The following is a 23,150-nucleotide window of genomic DNA, read 5'->3' on the forward strand; positions in this document are numbered from 1 at the left end:
GCTTGTGCAAAGCTGTCATCAAGACAAAGGGTGGCTATTTGAAGATTCTCAAATACAAAAATATATTTTGATTTAACACTTTTTTGGTTACTACCTGATTCCATATGTTATTTTATAGTTTTGATGTCTTCACTATTATTCTACAATGTAGAAAATAGGTAAAATAAAGAAAAATCCTTGAGTGAGTAGGTGTTCTAAGGCTTTTGACCGGTGGTGTATTTCATCACTCAAAATCTTGCCAAAGCATATTTTGTAGGAGGGGTTAAAATGGATTTAAAATAATTTGACATGATTTAGATGAATTGGGTCATGAACATATGGACTTTGAAATGAAGAAGGGAGAGGTTAAACGTAGGCTGTCTGGCATAAGCTTATTCCCACACTTTACAATAACTTTGTTGCGGTGGTCTTAGGTAGTCTCCGTATAGGCTATTCCCTCCATCGCGACACTGCTGCCCAGTTGAAGAGCTTGTGATCTACATGCAGCACCATGCGCCTTCAGAAAAGCACCCATCAGCCTCAGAAGATGCTCTTCTGGAGGCATGCAGCCATAGTCATACTCTAATGTAAGTCTATTTGCCTACTAGACAAAAACTGCAGCGCATGCATGCAACTCATAATTCCAACATATTTGAACATTTTAATTCATCCTTCATTCAGTTCAGCCAGTCAGTATGTCATCCAGCCAGTCATTTGTCTGAGTTGCAATAGGAACTAAATCAAAGAGAATAGAACATATCCATTTGTTTATTGAAATCCATGTGTGTATTCAAAATGATCTACATTCTCCAGAGTTCTTTAGCTTATCGCCCTAATAATTCAATGTTTAATTTAGGCCTATCCAAATAAAAAAAACAGGCCTTCAACTTGTAGGCACTGCAATTTAGGCTATCATTTTGGGTACTGGTGTCTTGCAGAATAGTTTTATAACTCTTTTGTGTTTTAGAACTGTTTTTATTAAAGCCCTCCCCTTAAAAAGAGACCCTATCTCACATGCCTCTAAATAATTTCAAACAAAATAGTTGAAGAAGCACGTGCAGTGGCTGATAAGGAGACAGATCTGGCAATAAGAATAGGCTGTAGATAGTCTTGACCATTTGGGACCCCTTGGCTATTTCGCTCAGGACAGGTTATAGCCAAGACTTAATCAATATTTTGTTTGTCTTATTTATTGATATGGACATAGCCTCTGTGTGATGGGGTTGTGCAAGTGGAATTCGCAAATACAACAGTCAAAATGCCTAATCTAACGCCTACAGTCCGTGCTCCCAAATACTGGAAAAAGTGTGATTCACCAGGTTACATGACCACCACAGTAGCCCCACGCGGTTATAAAAATCAATTATGCAATTATTTGGCCATTAAATAACACACAGCAGCATGGATTATTTAGACAGTGGAGTAGGCCTGGCCTAAATCATATTTACTTTCTATTTTGCAGCTCAGGCGGTTATTCTAGACAAGGCTTTTCTGTGTCTTTTTAAAGTATAATTCTCTACTGATATAACGTTGTTATCGAATGCCGTTCTAACACAAGCTCTAAACTGTTATTTTGGAAATGAAACCGGAAGCTGTAAAGCAACTCTAACGTCTGGGCTACAGGTACTTGGTTGACTAGCTAACTTCGACTAGCTACGTTCGGTTCATGTCCTTTGCAGATGCCACGTTCCTGACAAAAGTTTGTTTGTATAAAAAATATCTGTACCTGAGTAAAGGGAGACGTAAAGTAAGAATGCATCTTGTAAATGTTCATTCATAGTCGTAAACATAGGGTTTGTATGTTTTACAGATCTAATTTAACAGTTCCGTTTCATGTTTCACCTATGGGTTTTCTTACGATCCTAGCAATTTACGTATGGATTTTCTTACGATCCTAACAATATGTACGTTCAACCTTTTGGCAGCTATCTGGCTCCATAGCATTTACTCAAGAATTGTGGCACTGACCGAGTTGAGTAAGAGGCGTAGTGAGAGGATTTACTCCGCCCAAAATCTGGCCATGTGAGATAAGCCCTTTTTTGTATGGAGGTCTATGCGAGAGTGTTAAATTACATGAGGCTTATTTGATAGAGTAAAAGTTTCGTAATGTTAATTCAGTTAAAAATGTACTGGTGTAAGAGGTTACACTTGGCATTTTGTCAACTTTGAGAAAAACGACTTTGTTGTGCCTGTTGTTCACACATGTACCTGCCCTCTCATTGGCTAGAATGGTCCCACTGACTTATCCTCACTCATTGAGGAAGTACTGTAGGGAAGAAGACGGAAATGTATGTTCTGTTTGAAAGTGATGGCGGGTGGGTAAAGATGAGCGTGAGGACGAATGGGCTACAGTCGTGGAAAAAGAAAGGAAACTAATTAAGTAATGTTGTGATAGAAACTAAGATATCCCTAGATTTGTTTATAGTAGGAGTTTTGGATCAATATTACCTGGGGGATTCGTTTGAAGTCGCGAAGCGCAACGTATCATGGATGCGTAGAGTGAGGTGGCATATGTGAGAGTCACAAGAGCTGATCTTATTCAGATTTTCTGTGTGTCCGCGGAACAGAAGAAGCTTGCATTCTGCCCCAAAAATATTTTTGAATGGAATGTTTTGTATATGGATTTCCAAAGCAGGGCGCCGGTCAAGGGGGTTATCTCTTGGGATGCAGATGATATACCTGAGGAAGTAGGTGAAGTGATTGGTGCAGGCTGACTGACATGTATGGTCGATGGAGTAAGGAAACCCACTTCGTCCAAATTATTGTTTTTGATAAGTCTCTCCCTTCTCATGTAAAGCTTTATGACATACCATGTAAGCGCGTATGGACACAAGCCCCTACAAAGATTTGGGCATGTATCAAGTGTATGCAGATGGGAAGAATATCATATATGTCAGCTGAGGTTATATGCTGCAGCTGTGGAGACTGCACCAGTGAATGTTTCTCGGCAATCAAGGGCTCCCGATATATTACTTGTGAAAAAGGTGGACTTCGTAGCATTTATTGCAATGGTCATAAACTTCACAGCACAAACAAAGAAGAAATCAGAGAAAATTGGAATCATTGTGAGTGCAGCAGAACGTTTTTTGGGACTGAGTTTACAGCCAAGGCATTGCATAAAATCCTGTCAAATGATGTTCTGCCCTCACAGGCCCCTGAGCCTGTGTCGGGATGTGACTCGAATTGGAATGTGTTTATTTTTTGTATGTCGTTTTTATCCATCTCTTATAATGGATATTTTTATACAGTTTACCATCCATACAGTAGGTGGGGGCATTCACCTCTAATGCTTGTTTGCGGGCTGCCATAATACCATAGAAGTAGCAGAAGAAGCGCGGCCACTCGGCTATCTTTGAGGAAGTGCATGTGCAAAACGTAAACAAAGTGTGTTGCGTAATCTCACCCAATTGTCATTTTTCGTGCAAATGTCTGTAATCCGAATGAGAGCAGGCTACGACAAAACAACAGGCATTGCCAGGTAGTAAGAACATTGTAAATGTATTATTTGTACTATATTTTAATCGGTTGTAATCCCAAACACAGATACAATAGCTAGCTAACGTTAGCTAGCTTATTTAAAGGAACGACGCTAATTGCTAGCTAATAACTGGGATAGCTAACTTTTCATCTAATGCGTAAAAACATTCCTGACGTTCAGAAATGTCAATTCAGAGAACACAATGTAACGTTGAACGTTTGCAATTCAGAGAGTGTTGTTTGCATGCAGCTACTTTACTGTAACTATCAAGCTAGTTAGCAGGGGAGTCAGGTTAGCAAATTGTCATACTTGATTAAAAGTAAAGATACCTTAATAGAAAATGACTCAAGTAAAAGTGGAAGTCACCCAGTGAAATACTACTTGAGTAAAAGTCTAAAAGTATCTGGCTTGAAATATTCTTAAGTAGCAAAAGTAAATGTTATTGCTAAAATATATTAAAGTATCAAAAGTACTAGTAAAAGTGTAAATAATGTCAAATTCCTTATATTAAGCAAACCAGACGACACCTTTTTCTTTCTTTTTTTAAGTTACGGATAACCAGTCTCCAACACCCAGACAAAATTTACAAATGAAGCATTTGTGTTTAGTGAGTCCGCCAGATCAGAAGCAGTACTAGGGATGACCTAGGGATGTTCTCTTGATAAGTGTGTGAATTTGATCTTTTTCCTCCCCTGCTAAGCATTCAAAATGTAACGACTACTTTTGGGTGTCAGGGAAAATATATGGAGTAAAAAGTACAATATTGTCATTAGGATTGTAGTTAAGTAAAAGTTGTGAAAAATATAAATAGTAAAGTACAGATACCCCCAAAAACTACTTAAGTAGTACTTTTTAAAGTATTTTTATTGAAGTACTTTACACCGCTAGAAATGACGTCATGAGCAGTGGACCCTATTTTACATTAGCTAGGAAGCTAGGGTTCCTGTCTTGACATTCAATACTTTTTTATTTTATTCAGACAACATATTGCTGTGCTTTCATATCATGAGTTTGTTGTTTGTAACATTATCATGATTCCATGAGTTTGTTGTTTGTAACGTTATCATAATTCCATGATTTTGCAGCTGGTGAGATTATGGAGAATGACGATGATACCAAAGAAGACCCCCAGTCACAAGTCAAGAACTCAGTCAGCATGGAGAAGAACTGCTGCAACGAAGACACTTTCAGGTTTGAATGTCTCCTTGTGGTCATATGAGCTCCGGCTAACAACTTTGATTAGAGAACATGTTTTGTGCATAAGGAGACACTGCACATTTAATTTGTTTACGGTCAATGGACACTGCACGCCCAGAGTCATATTCAGCAATGCAGGCAGCATAGCATTTGAACTGACAAAGAACTGCACATGGTTGGATTGTTGATTATCGGATATCTGTGCAGGCAATTCAAAAATGTCATTGTAGTGCATGCACACAGGCTTACTATTTCCTTATTAGGTCTGTATTCCCCCAGACAGAACACAGTTTAACCTCACATTGTCTGCCAGTGCCAGCACCCAATACAAAGCTGAGAGCGTAATACATTAGTATTATTGTGATTAGGGTTGCCAGTGCATTGCATTCCCACACATATTAGAGAAATATTCCACGTCACTCTTTCCAAATCAGAGGAAAGTTCAGTAAAGCAGATGATTGGGTCCCAAAGTCTACCACTGCCACTTTGTGTTTCTCTTTAAGCCTTGCTCAAAGTTTCCTCATTGTGGACTGGTGTTAAGCAAATTATTACAGACTAAGTTACATTTTCTAACATTAAGGGGTTGTTTTCACATAGTGGGTCTCATGTGGCCCCTTCTTGATTCTGCTTAGCCCGTAATCCTTCTCAGTCTACTTCAGACCCTCCAAAATTATTCTCATGTCTCTCATTCACTTCCAGAGGCTGGATTTTATGTAAGGCATCATTGCTCCGTCTAAAGTATACATGAGTCTTTAGATATGTCCTAGCTGCTCTTCTTCCACCTGTTATACCGTAAGGAATTCGAAGACAGGACCTTTGGTGAATCTGTAGCCATTTCTGTGCTTTTGTGACAGCAGGAATTCGGTATGGTCTTTCATATCAAATTCAGACTCTCACATGATGCCAAGGGGAAGTGCTGTGATGAGGGTCTCCCTTTGATGGATCTTGGAACAAGAAAGAATCGGCAAGGACATAAATCTGCAGTTGGACCACTGTAGAAGACCCTGCCTATGATCTCTGCAAATATTCAAGTATCCAAATCTCCATTAAAGGAGAAACTAGTGATCTGCAGTGAAATGTTCCCCTTGTAAACAAGGAAGAATCACCTGCCTTTCTGAACTGCTCATCGCATCAGTTTAGTCCTCCATATTTTCCTCCTCTCTTCCCGACACTGAGATTCCTTCCAGAAGATCACCCACAATGGATGAGATCCGCCGGTTGTTCAGTTCGCCCGGAGGGCACGTCCGCCCGGACAGCATAGCCAGCTCTGCCACCCAGTCCTCGGGCAGCCGCCTGCTGCTGCGCCAGCGCCTCGCCCAGCTCATGACCTGCGTGGATGACCTGGACCCCTCGCCCCAGCTCCAAGAGCAGGTGGTAGGCAGCTTGGACAACACCTTCCTCATCTGTGGTAAAAGGGCCAACCGGTTCAAGAAAGAGAACTTCAGGTGGACATGATAGGCTTTGCAGGGTTCCTTTTTTCTGTTCTCTTTGGCCTTATTTAAACTTGACTTCCACTTTCTCTGTCTTTATAACATCATATGATTTGTTTTCAATCCAAATGCATTGCATATGGTTCTTCGTTGCAAGGGTTTAGTTGATGAACACAAAGTATCGTAAGACTGGATACTAATGATTCTTCTTGACTAAAATGTCCAGCAATGACTTCTCCATTTTATTTAAATTTTGTCTGTCTTTATCTGAGTGCAGAGGGTCTGAATTGGTCGAGAAGTTAGACATGTTTTTCATGTCTTGATTTTAAGGCTTTGGACCCTTGTTTGACCAGCCTCTTGAGCTCAGAGCAGGCAGTGTGTGGCGGTCTCTTCCGTTCTGGATCGTAATCTCTGGCATGCTTATCTCTTTTGGATTTGATAACACAAAATGCCCTTTTGTTAACAGAACTGAAAGGTTATGATGTTAGAACCATAGAGATCATAAGTCAATGTTCAGTGTTCGATGTATTTCTGTGCTTAGGACATGGAAAGGGATTGGCTTAGTTCCTCGTTGAGAAGTGTTCTTCATTCACAGTATCTGAATTGATATAGGCTATGGTTAGAGATGTGAACAGGCTTTATCAACCACCACTGTCCATTCAAGACTGGCTAAACATGATGTTGTTGTGTAACTAAATAAGCTTCTGAAAGTTGCAGTCCCATTTGTCAGGCTTTTGCTCAAATGAGTTTTGTGGAAAACTGCTGTGCAAGTGAATCATGATCTGCTGTACTCTCTCTTTCTCGCTCTCGCTCCCTCTTTCTCGCTCCCTTTCCCTTTCTTGCTCCCTTTTTCTTTCCCTCTCGCTTGCTTTCCATCGCCCCCTCTCTAACCGCTCCCTCTCTTTCTCTCTCTCGATCCCTCCAGGCTTCACATGGTCACGTGGAATGTTGCTACAGCTGATCCTCCAGATGACATCAGCTCCTTGCTTCACCTGAACTCCCCAAAGCCCCCAGACCTCTACGTGATTGGGTGGGGTTGCGGAGCTACTGCATGCTGATTTGAATATTAAGACACAGTACAATGTCATGATAGGAAAATCCGTTTTTTACTGTGTAAAGTTTACAAAGTTTTTTCTAAGTGGCATGGTGAAAATGCTTCAGTAAGTTTATTTGTATAATACTAATGTCACAGGCAACAATTTTGTGTGTGTGTGTGTGTGTGTGTGTGTGTGTTTTATAGTCTCCAGGAGGTGTACTCTGCTCCTCACAGGTTCATCATAGACATGGCCGTTGAGGACTCCTGGAGCCATCTCTTCATGTCCAGCCTGGCACCACGAGGCTACCTGAAGGTACAACAGTAGGACAATATGGCTTCATAACACTAATAATACCACTCCAGCACCATAGACCGGTTTGAACTAGTTTCATGCCACCAACCTTAGTCTGAGGCAACAGAAGAATGTGCTCCCAACATAGTTTGTCCTCAGTTTATTTTTACATTTACATTTACATTTAAGTCATTTAGCAGACGCTCTTATCCAGAGCGACTTACAAATTGGTGCATTCACCTTATAATATCCAGTGGAACAACCACTTTACAATAGTGCATCTAAATCTTTTAAGGGGGGGGGGGGGTTAGAAGGATTACTTTATCCTATCCTAGGTATTCCTTAAAGAGGTGGGGTTTCAGGTGTCTCCGGAAGGTGGTGATTGACTCCGCTGTCGTGAGGGAGCTTGTTCCACCATTGGGGTGCCAGAGCAGCGAACAGTTTTGACTGGGCTGAGCGGGAACTGTGCTTCCTCAGAGGTAGGGAGGCGAGCAGGCCAGAGGTGGATGAACGCAGTGCCCTTGTTTGAGTGTAGGGCCTGATCAGAGCCTGAAGGTACGGAGGTGCCGTTTCCCTCACAGCTCCGTAGGCAAGCACCATGGTCTTGTAGCGGATGCGAGCTTCGACTGGAAGCCAGTGGAGAGAGCGGAGGAGCGGGGTGACGTGAGAGAACTTGGGAAGGTTGAACACCAGACGGGCTGCGGCGTTCTGGATGAGTTGGAGGGGTTTAATGGCACAGGCAGGGAGCCCAGCCAACAACGAGTTGCAGTAATCCAGACGGGAGATGACAAGTGCCTGGATTAGGACCTGCGCCGCTTCCTGTGTGAGGCAGGGTCGTACTCTGCGAATGTTGTAGAGCATGAACCTACAGGATCGGGTCACCGCCTTGATGTTAGTGGAGAACGACAGGGTGTTGTCCAGGGTCACGCCGAGGCTCTTAGCACTCTGGGAGGAGGACACAATGGAGTTGTCAACCGTGATGGCGAGATCATGGAACGGGCAGTCCTTCCCCGGGAGGAAGAGCAGCTCCGTCTTGCCGAGGTTCAGCTTGAGGTGGTGATCCGTCATCCACACTGATATGTCTGCCAGACATGCAGAGATGCGATTCGCCACCTGGTTGTCAGAAGGGGGAAAGGAGAAGATTAATTGTGTGTCATCTGCATAGCAATGATATGAGAGACCATCTGAGGATATGACAGAGCCAAGTGACTTGGTGTATAGCGAGAATAGGAGTGGGCCTAGAACAGAGCCCTGGGGGACACCAGTGGTGAGAGCACGTGGTGCGGAGACAGATTCTCGCCACGCCACCTGGTAGGAGCAACCTGTCAGGTAGGACGCAATCCAAGCGTGGGCCGCGCCGGAGATGCCCAGCTCGGAGAGGGTGGAGAGGAGGATCTGATGGTTCACGGTATCAAAGGCAGCAGATAGGTCTAGAAGGATGAGAGCAGAGGAGAGAGAGTTAGCTTTAGCAGTGCGGAGAGCCTCCGTGACACAGAGAAGAGCAGTCTCAGTTGAATGCCCAGTCTTGAAACCTGACTGATTAGGATCAAGAAGGTCATTCTGAGAGAGATAGCAAGAGAGCTGGCCAAGGACGGCACGTTCAAGAGTTTTGGAGAGAAAGGAAAGAAGGGATACTGGTCTGTAGTTGTTGACATCGGAGGGATCGAGTGTAGGTTTTTTCAGAAGGGGTGCAACTCTCGCTCTCTTGAAGACGGAAGGGACGTAGCCAGCGGTCAAGAATGAGTTGATGAGCGAGGTGAGGTAGGGGAGAAGGTCTCCGGAAATGGTCTGGAGAAGAGAGGAGGGGATAGGGTCAAGTGGGCAGGTTGTTGGGCGGCCGGCCGTCACAAGACGCAAGATTTCATCTGGAGAGAGAGGGGAGAAAGAGGTCAAAGCACAGGGTAGGGCAGTGTGAGCAGGACCAGCGGTGTCGTTTGACTTAGCAAACGAGGATCGGATGTCGTCAACCTTCTTTTCAAAATGGTTGACGAAGTCATCCGCAGAGAGGGAGGAGGGGGGGGGAGGGGGAGGAGGATTCAGGAGGGAGGAGAAGGTAGCAAAGAGCTTCCTAGGGTTAGGGGCAGATGCTTGGAGTTTAGAGTGGTAGAAAGTGGCTTTAGCAGCAGAGACAGAAGAGGAAAATGTAGAGAGGAGGGAGTGAAAGGATGCCAGGTCCGCAGGGAGGCGAGTTTTCCTCCATTTCCGCTCGGCTGCCCGGAGCCCGTTCTGTGAGCTCTGAGTGAGTCGTCGAGCCACGGAGCAGGAGGGGAGGACCGAGCCGGCCTGGAGGATAGGGGACAGAGGAAATCAAAGGATGCAGAGAGGGAGGAGAGGAGGGTTGAGGAGGCAGAATCAGGAGATAGGTTGGAGAAGGTTTGAGCAGAGGGAAGAGATGATAGGATGGAAGAGGAGAGAGTAGCGGGAGAGAGAGAGCGAAGGTTGGGACGGCGCAATACCATCCGAGTAGGGGCAGAGTGAGAAGTGTTGGATGAGAGGGAAAAGGATACAAGGTAGTGGTCGGAGACTTGGAGGGGAGTTGCAATGAGATTAGTGGAAGAACAGCATCTAGTAAAGATGAGGTCAAGCGTATTGCCTGCCTTGTGAGTAGGGGGGGAAGGTGAGAGGGTGAGGTCGAAAGAGGAGAGGAGTGGAAAGAAGGAGGCAGAGAGGAATGAGTCAAAGGTAGACGTGGGGAGGTTAAAGTCACCCAGAACTGTGAGAGGTGAGCCATCCTCAGGAAAGGAACTTATCAAGGCGTCAAGCTCATTGATGAACTCTCCAAGGGAACCTGGAGGGCGATAAATGATAAGGATGTTAAGCTTGAAAGGGCTGGTAACTGTGACAGCATGGAATTCAAATGAGGAGATAGACAGATGGGTCAGGGGAGAAAGAGAGAATGTCCACTTGGGAGAGATGAGGATTCCAGTGCCACCACCCCGCTGGCTCGATGCTCTAGGGGTATGCGAGAACACGTAGTCAGACGAGGAGAGAGCAGTAGGAGTAGCAGTGTTATCTGTGGTAATCCATGTTTCCGTCAGCGCCAGGAAGTCTAGGGACTGGAGGGTAGCATAGGCTGAGATGAACTCAGCCTTGTTGGCCGCAGACCGGCAGTTCCAGAGGCTGCCGGAGACCTGGAACTCCACGTGGGTCATGTGCGCTGGGACCACCAGGTTAGAGTGGCAGCGGCCACGCGGTGTGGAGCGTTTGTATGGCCTGTGCAGAGTGGAGAGAACAGGGATTGACAGACACATAGTAGACAAGCTACAGAAGAGGCTACGCTAATGCAAAGGAGATTGGACTGACAAGTGGACCACACGTCTCGAATGTTCAGAAAGTTAAGCTTACGTTGCAAAAATCTTATTGACTAAAATGATACAGTACTGCTGGCTGGTGGAGTAGGCTAGCTAGCAGTGGCTGCGTTGTTGACTTTGAACGTGTAGCTGGCTAGGTAACCTCGATAGTTTCAGTACTACACCTTGTCATGATACAAAGCAACTTTGTAGCTAGCTAGCTAACATAACACTAATCAAGACGTTCCTTGTATGTATTTAGTTTCTACAATGCTGCTCGTCGGTAATAGTTGGCTGGGTTAGGAAAAATGGCGTCGCGGGGGACGGAAATAGCTGGCTAGCTGACCTCGATGGCTGGCTAGCTAACCTCGGTAATTACTAAACTACACAATTATCAAGCTATGACAAAGACAACTAAGTAGCTAGCTAGCTAACACTACACTAGTCAAATCGTTCCGTTGTAAAGTATTAGTATCTACAGCGCTGCTAGTCGGTAACGGTTGGCTAGCTAGCAGTGGGTTAATGATGACTAGGTGTGTTGACTAAGTCTGGCGCCGCGTCGCGGCTGGCTAGCTCACCTCGATAATTACTCAAACTACACAACTATCTTAGATACAGAGACAGCAAAGACAACTATGTAGCTGGCTAACTAACACTAATACCACACTAATCAAGTCGTTACGTTGTAATGTAATAGTTTCTACAGTGCTGCTAGTCGGTAGAAGTTGGCTAGCTAGCAGTGATGACTAGCTAGCTAGCAGCTAGGAGTGTTGACTACGTTAGGAGGACGAAGATAGCTAGCCTCGATAATTACTCAATTACTCTAAAACTACACAATTATCTTTGATACAAAGACGGCTATGTAGCTAGCTAAGAAGAATTGCTCAGATCAAACAAATCAAGCCGTTGTAATGTAGTGAAGTGTAATATTACCTGTGGAGCGAAGAGTAGTGCGACTGCTCGCTCCAAACCGGAAGTCACTGATTTTCACCTCGTCTTTCAAAGTAATATCATTTGCTTCTTGTGTGCCACTCTGCTTCCACACTTCTGATTCTGCCTTTTTGTCTTTCTCCAGGATACTTAAAGAGCCTGAAAATAGCCCAGGTTTAGATGAAGCGATCTCAGGGTGTCTGGTATCTTGTGTTGCAGGTGTCCTCCATCCGCATGCAGGGCCTCCTACTGCTGTTCTTCTCCAAACTGGCCCACGTTCCATTCATTAGAGACATCCAGGACACCTACTCTCGCACAGGCGTTTCCGGCTACTGGGTAAGATCAGGCTCAATGGATGTTATTATGACAGCTTTATAGAGAGTGTTCGAATGCACTAAAAGTGTCATAAATGCACCTATAAGGCATTGGGTTTGAGCCTCACATAAAAAAGGGCTTTTCATCAATTTGATTGATTGACCTTGCGCCCAACAGGGGAATAAAGGCGGGGTGTCCATCCGCCTGTCTTTCTACGGCCACATGCTCTGCTTCCTCAACTGCCACCTGGCGGCACACATGCAGTACGCCTCGCAGCGCGTCGACGAGTTCGAGTACATCCTAAACACACAGACCTTCGACCCCAAAAAGACACCGCAAATCCTCGACCACAAGTCAGTATACATTAAAAGCAGTTGAGTGTGTGTTTTCCTATATTCACACAGTTGCTGCTTCGGTATTATAAATGGAGGAGCTTGACATCTGCTTGTAATGTGATTTTAAGTACTACTGTGCTCTCTCTGTGTTGAATGTTCACATTGGCCCCTCTCTCTCTCTCTCTCATTCCCTCTCTCTCTCATTCCCTCTCTCTCAGGCTGGTCTTTTGGTTTGGGGATTTGAACTTCCGCATCCAAGATCACGGCATGCATTTTTTGCGCAACTGCATCACCAGCCATAAGTTCAACTTGTTATGGAGCAAAGACCAGGTCAGACTCATGAGAGATGCATTTGTTTTGCTCTATCTTGAACCATACTATACATAGATTTGACAAGATTGGAAAAGGGACCGTGGCTTTTCATTTTACACGCGTACAGTTAGCCGTCTTGTTTTCATGCATGTAAGACATGGGATGTACAAATGGCACCCTGTTCGCTTCATTGTGCACTACTTTTGACCGGGGCCCATAGGGCTCTGATCCAAAAGAAGTGCAAGTAGTGCACTATAAAGGGAATAGGGTGCTATTTGGGATGCTGTAATGAATGCTTTTGTTGTCATTCCGTGTATCAGCTGACCATGATGAAGAAGAAGGAGGCTCTCCTGCAGGAGTTTGACGAGGGACCTCTGGACTTTCAACCAACCTACAAATTCGACAGGTTCTCTGACTGCTATGACAGCAGGTAATGGCTGACGTGCAATCACAGGCATATGGGAACACTCGCACACATATCGAGTTATGTGTGCACAGACAGTCACTGATACACGCACACTTTCTCTCCTGATGTGTATTACTCTTTGGCTCTATCTTTTCTGCTTGCTTTTACTGAGCTGACTCCTGCTCTCCTTACAAGACACCATTTTTAAAATGCTCAACTCTGCTCTCTTTAGACTTCACAGGCCCCACGGGACATGGCTTGGTTTCCAGTAAGCTGCTAAAAACTCCCCCCTAATCCCCCTTAAGCAGTATTCTGCTCCTACACAATAAGCCCACTAAAACGGTTGCAAGGCAGTGATGGATAGATTTTTGCAATGGAAAGTCAAAATGCCTCTCTCTCCCACAAAATGGTGCCTACAGAACCCCAGACCTTGCTCTTTCTTTGTGTGTGTGTGTGTGTGTGTGTGTGTGTGTGCGTGTGCGTGCGTGCGCTTCTGGGGTTTTCTGCTGATGTGAATGCTGTGATAAATACCATAGTTGTCTACAGCTAACACAGTTGTCTCTAACAGTACATACGGTATATCAAAGTCGCTTTATTCTCCATATGAAGCCATGGAAAATTCCATTGAAGCGTATCAGCATTGTGCGGAGGTGGCTGCCATTCTCAGTGGACACAGTGTTCAGGATTTGTTAAGCCTAATTCATTTAACTCCCACAATACCATTCGCACTCATACGGAGAGAGAGAGCAGCTTTGCTAGCTGACTGTACCATTGCCTCTGTGTGGGCGTCAGCAGCTGTTTGTAGCGGGCATGGTTACTAGCTATATACAGCACAACCTCCTTTCCTGCTGCTTGGGTTGTTCACTATATAGTTGTAACGAATCGCTATATGCAGAGCATTCGGAAAAGTATTCAGACCCCTTGACTTTTTCCACATTTTGTTATGTTACAGCCTTATTCTAAAATGGATTCAATTGTTTTTTTCCCCCCTCATCAATCTACACACAATACCCCCATAATGACAAAGCAAAAACAGGTTTTTATAAATTTTTGCAAATTTATAAAATAAATAAAACATATCACATTTACATAAGTATTCAGATCCTTTACTCAATACTTTGAAGTACCTTTGGCAGAGATTACAGTCTTGAGTCTTCTTGAGTATGATGCTACAAGCTTGGCATACCTGTATTTCGGGAGTTTCTCCCATTCTTCTCTGCAAAATATATATATATACATACATACATACACACACACAGTGCATTCGGAAAGTATTCAGACCCCTTGATTTTTCCACATTTTGTTATGTTACAGCCTTATTCTAAAATGTATTAAATCGTTTTTTCCCCTCATCAATCTACACACAATAACCCGTAATGAAAAAGCAAAAACAGGATTTTATAAATGTTTGCTAATTTATAATTAACATTTACATAAGTATTCAGACCCTTTACTCAGTACTCAGCGCCTTTGGCAGCAATTACAGCCCCGAGTCTTCTTGGGTATGACGCTAGAAGCTTGACACACCTGTATTTGGGGAGTTTCTCCCATTCTTCTCTGCAGATCCTCTCAAGCTCTGTCAGGTTGGATGGGGAGCGTCGCTGCACAGCTATTTTCAGGTCTCTCCAGAGATGTTAGATCGGGTTCAAGTCCGGGCTCTGGCTGGGCCACTCAAGGGTATTCAGACTTTAAAAAAAAAAAATGTTACCCCTTTTTTCTGCCCAATTTCGTGGTATCCAATTGGTAGTAGTTACAGTCTTGTCTCATCGCTGCAACTCCCGTACGGACTCGGGAGAGGCGAAGGTCGAGAGTCATGCGTCCTCGGAAACACAAGCCAACCAAGCCGCACTGCTTCTTGACACAACGCACATCCAACCCGGAAGCCAGCCGCACCAATGTGTCGGAGGAAACACCGTACACCTGGCGACCTGGACAGCGTGCACTGCGCCCGGCCCGCCACAGGAGTCACACGTGCGCGATGAGACAAGGACATCCCTGCCGGCCAAACCCTCCCTAACCCGGACGACGCTGGGCCAATTGTGCGTCGCCCCATGGACCTCCCGGTCGCGGCCGGCTGCGACAGAACCTGGGCTCGAACCCAGAATCTCTGGTGGCACAGCTAGCACTGCGATGTAGTGCCTTAGACCACTGCGCCACCCGGGAGGCTCGACATTCATAGACTTGCCCCGAAGCCACTCTTGCGTTGTCTTGGCTGTGTGCTTCGGGTCGTTGTCCTGTTGGAAGGTGAACCTTCGCCCCAGTCTGAGGTCCTGAGCGCTCTGGATCAGGTTTTCATCAAGTATCTCTCTGTACTTTGCTTCGTTCATCTTTCCCTCGATCCTGACTAGTCTCCCAGTCCCTGCCGCTGAAAAACATCACCACAGCATGATGCTGCCACCATGCTTCACCATAGAGATGATGCCATGTTTCCTCCATACGTGACGCTTGGCATTCAGGCCAAAGAGTTCAATCTTGGTTTCATCAGACCAGATATTCTTGTTTGTCATGGTCTGAGAGTCCTTTAGGTTCCTTTTGTCAAACTCCAAGCAGGCTGTCATGTGCATTTTACTAAGGAGTGGCCGTCTGGCCACTACCATAAAGGCCTGATTGGTGGAGTGCTGCAGAGATGGTTCAAAACTTCTTCCATTTAAGAATGATGGAGGCCACTGTGTTCTTGGTGAACATCAATGCTGCAGACATATTTTGGTACCCTTCCCCAGATCTGTGCCTCGACACAATCCTTTCTCTGAGCTCTACGGACAATTCCTGCCACCTCATGGCGTTGTTTTTGCTCTGACATACACTGGGAAACTGTGGGACCTTATATAGACAGGTGTGAGCCTTTCCAAATCATGTCCAATCAATTGAATTTACCACAGGTGGATGCTAATCAAGTTGTAGAAACATCTCAAGGATGATCAATGGAAACAGGATGCACCTGAGCTCAATTTTGAGTCTCATAGCAAAGGGTCCGAATACTTATTTAAACCATGTACACTGCTCAAAAAAATAAAGGGAATACTTAAACAACACAATGTAAGTCCTAGTCAATTACACTTTTGTGAAATCAAACTGTCCACTTAGGAAGCAACACTGATTGACAATACATTTCACATGCTGTTGTGCAAATGGAATAGACAACAGGTGGAAATTATAGGCAATTAGCAAGACACCCCCAATAAAGGAGTGGTTCTGCAGGTGGGGACCAGAGACCACTTCTCAGTTCCTATGCTTCCTGGCTGATGTTTTGGTCACTTTTGAATGCTGGCGGTGCTTTCACTCTAGTGGTAGCATGAGACGGCGTCTACAACCCACACAAGTGGCTCAGGTAGTGCAGCTCATCCAGGATGGCACACCAATGCGAGCTGTGGCAAGAAGGTTTGCTGTGTCTGTCAGCGTAGTGTCCAGAGCATGGAGGCGCTACCAGGAGACAGGCCAGTACATCAGGAGACGTGGAGGAGGCCGTAGGAGGGAAACAACCCAGCAACAAGACCGCTACCTCTGCCTTTGTGCAAGGAGGAGCAGGAGAAGCACTGCCAGAGCCCTGCAAAATGACCTCCAGCAGGCCACAAATGTGCATGTGTCTGCTCAAACGGTCAGAAACAGACTCCATGAGGGTGGTATGAGGGCCCGACATCCACAGGTGGGGGTTGTGCTTACAGCCCAACACCGTGCAGGACGTTTGGCATTTGCCAGAGAACACCAAGATTGGCAAATTCGCCACTGGCGCCCTGTGCTCTTCACAGATGAAAGCAGGTTCACACTGAGCACGTGACAGACGTGACAGAGTCTGGAGACGCCGTGGAGAACGTTCTGCTGCCCGCAACATCCTCCAGCATGACCGGTTTGGCGGTGGGTCAGTCATGGTGTGGGGTGGCATTTCTTTGGGGGGCCACACAGCCCTCCATGGGCTCGCCAGAGGTAGCCTGACTGCCATTAGGTACCGAGATGAGATCCTCAGACCCCTTGTGAGACCATATGCTGGTGCGGTTGGCCCTGGGTTCCTCCTAATGCAAGACAATGCTAGACCTCATGTGGCTGGAGTGTGTCAGCAGTTCCTGCAAGAGGAAGGCATTGATGCTAAGGACTGGCCCGCCCGTTCCCCAGACCTGAATCCAATTGAGCACATCTGGGACATCATGTCTCGCTACATCCACCAACGCCACGTTGCACCAGACTGTCCAGGAGTTGGCGGATGCTTTAGTCCAGGTCTGGGAGGAGATCCCTCAGGAGACCATCCGCCACCTCATCAGGAGCATGCCCAGGCGTTGTAGGGAGGTCATACAGGCACGTGGAGGCCACACACACTACTGAACCTCATTTTGACTTGTTTTAAGGACATTACATCAAAGTTGGATCAGCCTGTAGTGTGGTTTTACACTTTAATTTTGAGTGTGACTCCAAATCCAGACCTCCATGGGTTGATCAATTGGATTTCCATTGATTATTTTTGTGTGATTTTGTTGTCAGCACATTCAACTATGTAAAGAAAAAAGAATTTAATAAGATTATTTCTTTCATTCAGATCTAGGATGTGTTGTTTAAGTGTTCCCTTTATTTTTTTGAGCAGTAGATTTCTGTTTTATTTTTTATACATTTGCAAAAATGTCTAAAACCGTCTTTTCGCTTTGTCATAATTGGGGTATTGTGTGTGTATATTCATGAGGAAAACGATACATTTGATCAATTTTAGAATAAGGCTGTAACGTAACAAAGTGTGTAAAACGTAAAGGGGTCTGAATACTTTCCAATGCACTGTAGCTGTACAGTATGTATTCCTGTATGTGTGCACGTGTTTGTGTGCGTCAGTGTCGTTACTTACGGTCTCCACCGCTGTGCACTAATCAGGACAATAGAGAGGGCACTCGCTGTATGAGTCACCCAGTGAGACAGAATGGAAAACTAATCTGCTATTAATGAGGAATATGAAAGGATACACTGCGGAATCTGATCCATCATGTAGAGCAGACTGAAATAACACAGAGATGGAGGAAACGCTAAAGAAATCCAGCTACCTTATGAGATTACTCATCATACTTTCTGCATCTCTAACACACTCTGTCATTCTCTCACAGGCTTTGTTCAAATATCCATACTAGCAGACTACTAGAATTATTCAATGTATTGGGCATACATTCTAAGTGACATACTAGTTCATTTGGAACTCAGTCTTTCTGTTTCTCTACATCTTGTTTGTCTCTCACTAAATCTCTTCGCTTGTCCGTTTGCCGGGTCCTCTCCATCTCTCCCATTCTGACTTAATCACTCTCTCTCTCTCTCACTCTCTCACTCTCTCACTCTCTCACTCTCACACTCTCTCACACTCTCTCTCACTCTCTCTCACTCTCTCACTCTCTCACACTCTCTCACTCTCTCTCACTCTCTCTCTCACTCTCTCTCTCACTCTCACTAAATCCGTGTCTCTTCTCTCGTCCGTCTGTCTGTCTGCCCAGTGGTAAGATGCGTAAGCCGGCCTGGACAGACCGGATCCTGTGGAGGGTGAAGCCAAAAGAGCCACCCCCAGAGGAGGACGAGGACAGGGACTCTGGTCTGGATGAGAAGAACACCAAGAAGAAGCAGGAGGAGGAGGAAGAGTTCCCTCTGAAACTCAAGCAGGATTCGTACACCAGCAACATGGAGTACGGCGTCAGCGACCACAAGCCTGTCATCGGCATCTTTACCTTGGAGGTGGCTGAGGCAGCGGCATTTCCCATTCCCGCATCTGAGACCGTATGAGTAGCAGTGCTGATCTAAAATCAGTTCCTTCCTGTCCATATAATGTTATTCATTATGATCTAAGAGGCGACACTTCCTGACCCAAGATCAGCACTTCTAATCTGAGGCGCTTTTTGAATACAGGCCCTGATCTGCTTTTCCAATGTGACTCTTTATAACGATACCGTATGATGCAAATATACTGCTTTATACTCCTTCACCCTCTAGCCAATCGTGACTACCTCTTCCCTCCATATTCTCTGCCATTCCCTCCTGTCTATCCCCACACTGTAGTTGAGGAAGATGTACGAGACGCCGTTGGTGCGCGTGTGTGCCGAGGGTGAATGGAGCGCTGACTTTGACGCCATAGTGATCTACAGCCCCCTTGAGCCCTTCCCTTCTAGCGCCTGGGACTGGATAGGCCTCTACAAGGTCAGAGTCGACTTAACCCTCTGATGTTCTTTTCAATCATAGAAGTATAGTCGACGTGTCGTTTTTACAGGTGTGTGTGTGTGTGTTGCAGGTGGGATTCAGGAGTGTTTCGGACTACATTACCTACACCTGGGTGAAGGATGATGAGGTCTCGTTTAATGACGAGCTCACCCAGGTAATATGACTGCGTGCGTGTCTTTTGTGTTTTATGACATGGAGATGCCTGAATATGTTTCTGTGTTTACCCAGGTCTATGTGAGCAAGGATGAGATTCCGGTGCTGGGAGGGGAGTGCGTGCTCTGCTATTACTGCAGTACGCTCCAATGCATTGTGGGTATTAGCTCACCCTTTAAGGTAAGTGCAGGTTTACTGTAAGCCACCAAGAACAGTCCAGACATAGAGAATATACATACGCACACTCATGCATTCACATACATTTTAGTTTTCTGGATGCAGGTTCAGCCTGGTCCTAGACTGGACTAAAAATATTGGAGATTCTCCATTTGAAGTTTGAATGTAGAAATGTCTCCGTCTGATTTTAGGTACAAGAGTCCAAAGTGGCCGTTGAGGAAGGTCTAGCGCCGGAGAACATCGACGGCCTTGAAAAGGCCACAGCCAGTTAGGACCTGTGAGTGGACCAGACTTTATTGCTGGACCAAACATGCCCACTAACACTGTCTGTCCGTCTATGCTGTTACACATCTGCCCTTGTTGACCTTTGGTGGCCTGTCTGCAAGCTGCGGTGCTGCTGAAGTCATGGAATGTTACTTAACTATAGGCCAGTGCACTTTGTTTTTAATGAATCAGAACTGTTTCTGTCTTGTTCTCCACTGCCAGTTGTGGCAGCAACAGTAACCTACGTGTTTATTTCAGTTCTGTTCAGATGTTGATCCCGCTTTTAAAATCAGTCGCAGAGAGATATTGGCAGCGTCGTTTTCAGAAAGGTTGTGTTTTTGTTCAGTGTATTTATGTAGTTTTGTGTGTTTTGTCTCTGGATTGATACAGAACACGTGACATTGTCAGATGTTCCAGGTAGGTTGTACAGAAGTTAAACAGTAACCTCAGAGTCGTGGCTGTTTCACTTGAAAATTTGACCAATCATTTAATGGTATTGTTAATGCATGAATATGACATTGTTTTAAATAATGGTTCATACATTTACATTTTCCCTTTGCAAACTTAGTCCTCTGCTAACAAAACGCTTTGTGCTATGCCATTCCGAGAAATATATCGCACAATTTGTTCTTGTCCACATTCATGACCATGTCCTTTTTCTAGATGTGCGTAAAGGTTACTGGTTTAGGTATTTATTGAAGTCATTTTGGTTGAAGTAAGTGTGATCGGGGATGGAAAGTTATCTAAGAAAACAGTGGATTCAACAAGTGCCTCAATGTTAACAACCAGTAAATAACTGTTGGATGCTTTAGTACAAAACTATGGAATTCCTATTTGATTATTTATTGGTGCGTTTGAAAATGATTATATTGTTCTTATTCTTAAAAAATAAAATATGCAAGTCTTTCTTGTTCTGTATGCATCAACATTTTAATCTATAGAACTTGTACTTTTCTTTGACCAATTTCAGCATAAGCGAGACCTGTTCAAATGTCTTTATTTGCTTATTGAAAACGCTTGTACATTGACTTGTAAAGATTACTCAAGCCACTTCATTCTGTTTTTACAGTATATTGAAAATTAGGAGTGCTCTATTTTCTCAGTAACGTGATAAATGAATGAAAACAAATGTTATACTGTAACCTATTTAAAGCTTAAATAAAAAATTCTAAATGATGATACCTGTCTTATCACTAGTCTGGAATAGAAATACAATAAGTCATTTTTAAACCTTTGATACAATGTAGTCTACACTGTTTTTATGTTATTGTAATAAGATGATTGTTTACTTTAATCTACAAACTGTCTTAGCTGGAAACGAGAACTATACATTTAATATAAAAATAAAGCTTTTTTAAAACATTAACGGGTATTTAGAAGATTTATGCTAGGATAATAATAATAATAACAGACATTAGGAACAACAATTCACAACAGTCTCTGAACATCAAAATGATCAAGTATTTTAAACCAGTCAACTGATTTACACTTTAGTCAAAGAGAGAAAAATATAAAAGCAAATAGTTCCAACAGTTATGAAGGGCTTTATAAAATAAATTGATTGATCAACTCATTGGCTTGAAACAATGTTCCTTACAGTAAGCACCATTTCCAGTTTGATCGCCAATCCGGTCCAGAAGCAATCCAGGACCAAGGTACATAGACATACAGGTTGACCTTTTACTTTTCTGAACACACAGACGCAGTGCACAACGTGACATTGACATTGCAGCTTGCGTTTGCACCACCTATAACATTTTGAAAAGGGAAGTTACATTTAGTGCGTTTTAGAATAGTAAAATGTCACCTCTAGCCTATTCCAGAGTACTACTTATTGGGGTGGGAACTCCCAGCCATAAAAATAGGACTAGAATCTAAATGGATAGGATAGATGTAGGCCTACTTCTATGCTCCCAGCCCCTGTACAGCCCAGACAGTGTTTACAGACAGTGCTCGAGGTGGGCCAGCAGCTCTCGGTGGTGGCTGGTGGGGTACTGGGCTCGGCAACTGGGACACTAAGAAGCTCACGTCCAGCTGGTTGACGACCTGAGAGGGGGAGGTGAAGCTCTCTTTGGACGGCTTCAGGGGTGCTGGGGGTCTGCTGTGAGCGCTGGCCTCGTACAGGCAGGACAACTCCCTCTGCTCCTTCTCTGACTCGAGTTTGGCGAAGTGGTCCTTTGCCTTGCGTAACTCCTTCAACACCTTGTGGAGCTGCTGTCGTAAATACTGACAGTCTCGCTTCTCATCCTCCAGGTCTTTGGCGGACACCTGGATCTGCTGCTCCAGAATTGTGATGCGTTGCTGCTCCTCATGCAGGCTCAGTAGGGATTTCTGCAGTAGATTCACCTGTACTAGGAGCTCAGCACACCTGATCTCCTTTTCTTCTAGTCGGGCCTGGAGCTCCTCCATCTCAGCCCACAGACGGCCCTCTGTCCCCAGAGCGGCGCTTCTCCTTCTGGACACTCTGCCGGATACTCAGCCTCTCCGCCTGGAACTGCTGCCTCACCTCTCCCACCTCTCTCTGCTTCTCCTCATACCTACACTGCAGCTCAGACAGTTAGTTGTCTTTGGGCTGTATTGACCTGCTCTCTCTGAGTTTCCAGCTCCTTCTTGGTCGTCATTAACAATATCTCATAGTGCTTCTGTATCTGCACTGACCTCTCTTCTGAATGGGTGTCTTTATGCTGCTGTGCGAGGGCCTGCTTGGCCTGGTTCAGCTGCTGTTCCAGACCAAACACCCAGGCCAACACCACCTTCACGTAGGCCTCTCTCTGCTGGTCGTAGACCAGCCACTGCTGGTTCTTTTCCAGGGCATCTCTGAGGTGGTCATGGCTCATTGCAGTACTGGTGGTGGACACCTGTCCATCTGATGGGCAGCTCTGCAACCCAGTGCCAGCTCTACAACTCTCCAGCTCCTGGCACTTAGCAGACATGGACACCAGCTTGTTCTTAACATCCTGTCTCGGCTTGGAGTGACTGGAAGAGTGTTTTTCTCTGGTCCGCCTCCCTGACATAGTGGTCTATCTGGGCCTGCAGACCGGCCACTGTCTCACCCCCTGCCACATGGGCCTGCTGGCAAAGAGAGCAGATTTCCTGGCCCCTGGCCAGTAGCTGCTGAGCGTTCTTCTCCCATAGTCTCCAGTGACAGGATTTTCTCTAATAAAAGCTTGTTATTTTCAGAATCTGATGGTTCTTCTTTCTGACCAGACAGCTCATCCAATGACTTCCTGAGATATGCATTCTCCTTTCTGAGCTTACTGATGTCCATATCCTTTCTAGAGCAACACAGCCTTCCGCCTATCTTGTCGGCGAAGTTGTTTTTGTTGCTGGATGACATCGTTGCCAAGATAGCTAACGTTAGCTGGCTATCTAGCAAATTGCCTCGCAC

At 45.0% G+C, this 23,150-nt stretch overlaps 1 protein-coding gene and 1 pseudogene across 4 annotated transcripts; one reads left to right on the top strand and one right to left on the bottom strand.

The window, feature by feature from the left end:
* Positions 1–2,862: 2,862 nt before the first annotated feature.
* Positions 2,863–20,939, top strand: skip (Skeletal muscle and kidney-enriched inositol phosphatase). 4 transcript variants are annotated; one of them, XM_082955441.1, is made up of 13 exons: positions 2,863–3,044; positions 4,543–4,648; positions 7,010–7,114; positions 7,325–7,433; positions 11,852–11,968; positions 12,125–12,300; positions 12,501–12,612; positions 12,915–13,024; positions 18,454–18,730; positions 19,010–19,147; positions 19,239–19,322; positions 19,397–19,501; positions 19,690–20,491. In XM_082955441.1, the coding sequence occupies exons 1-13, from the start codon at positions 2,870–2,872 to the stop codon at positions 19,768–19,770; spliced, it is 1,695 nt and encodes a 564-aa protein (XP_082811567.1). In that variant the 5' UTR covers positions 2,863–2,869; the 3' UTR covers positions 19,771–20,491. The 4 variants fall into 4 exon arrangements, with proteins under 4 accessions (XP_082811567.1, XP_045579227.2, XP_082811569.1 ...); XM_045723271.2 differs by having other exon boundaries at positions 2,889–3,044; positions 18,454–18,688; XM_082955443.1 differs by lacking the exon at positions 2,863–3,044 and adding an exon at positions 3,300–3,457.
* A 763-nt stretch (positions 20,940–21,702) lies between these two features.
* On the bottom strand, positions 21,703–23,099 carry LOC106612529 (centrosomal protein of 55 kDa pseudogene; annotated as a pseudogene).
* Positions 23,100–23,150: the final 51 nt, after the last annotated feature.

Source organism: Salmo salar, chromosome 09, assembly GCF_965601325.2.
Source record: "Salmo salar chromosome 09, fSalSal1, whole genome shotgun sequence".
Classification (NCBI taxonomy): domain Eukaryota; kingdom Metazoa; phylum Chordata; class Actinopteri; order Salmoniformes; family Salmonidae; genus Salmo; species Salmo salar.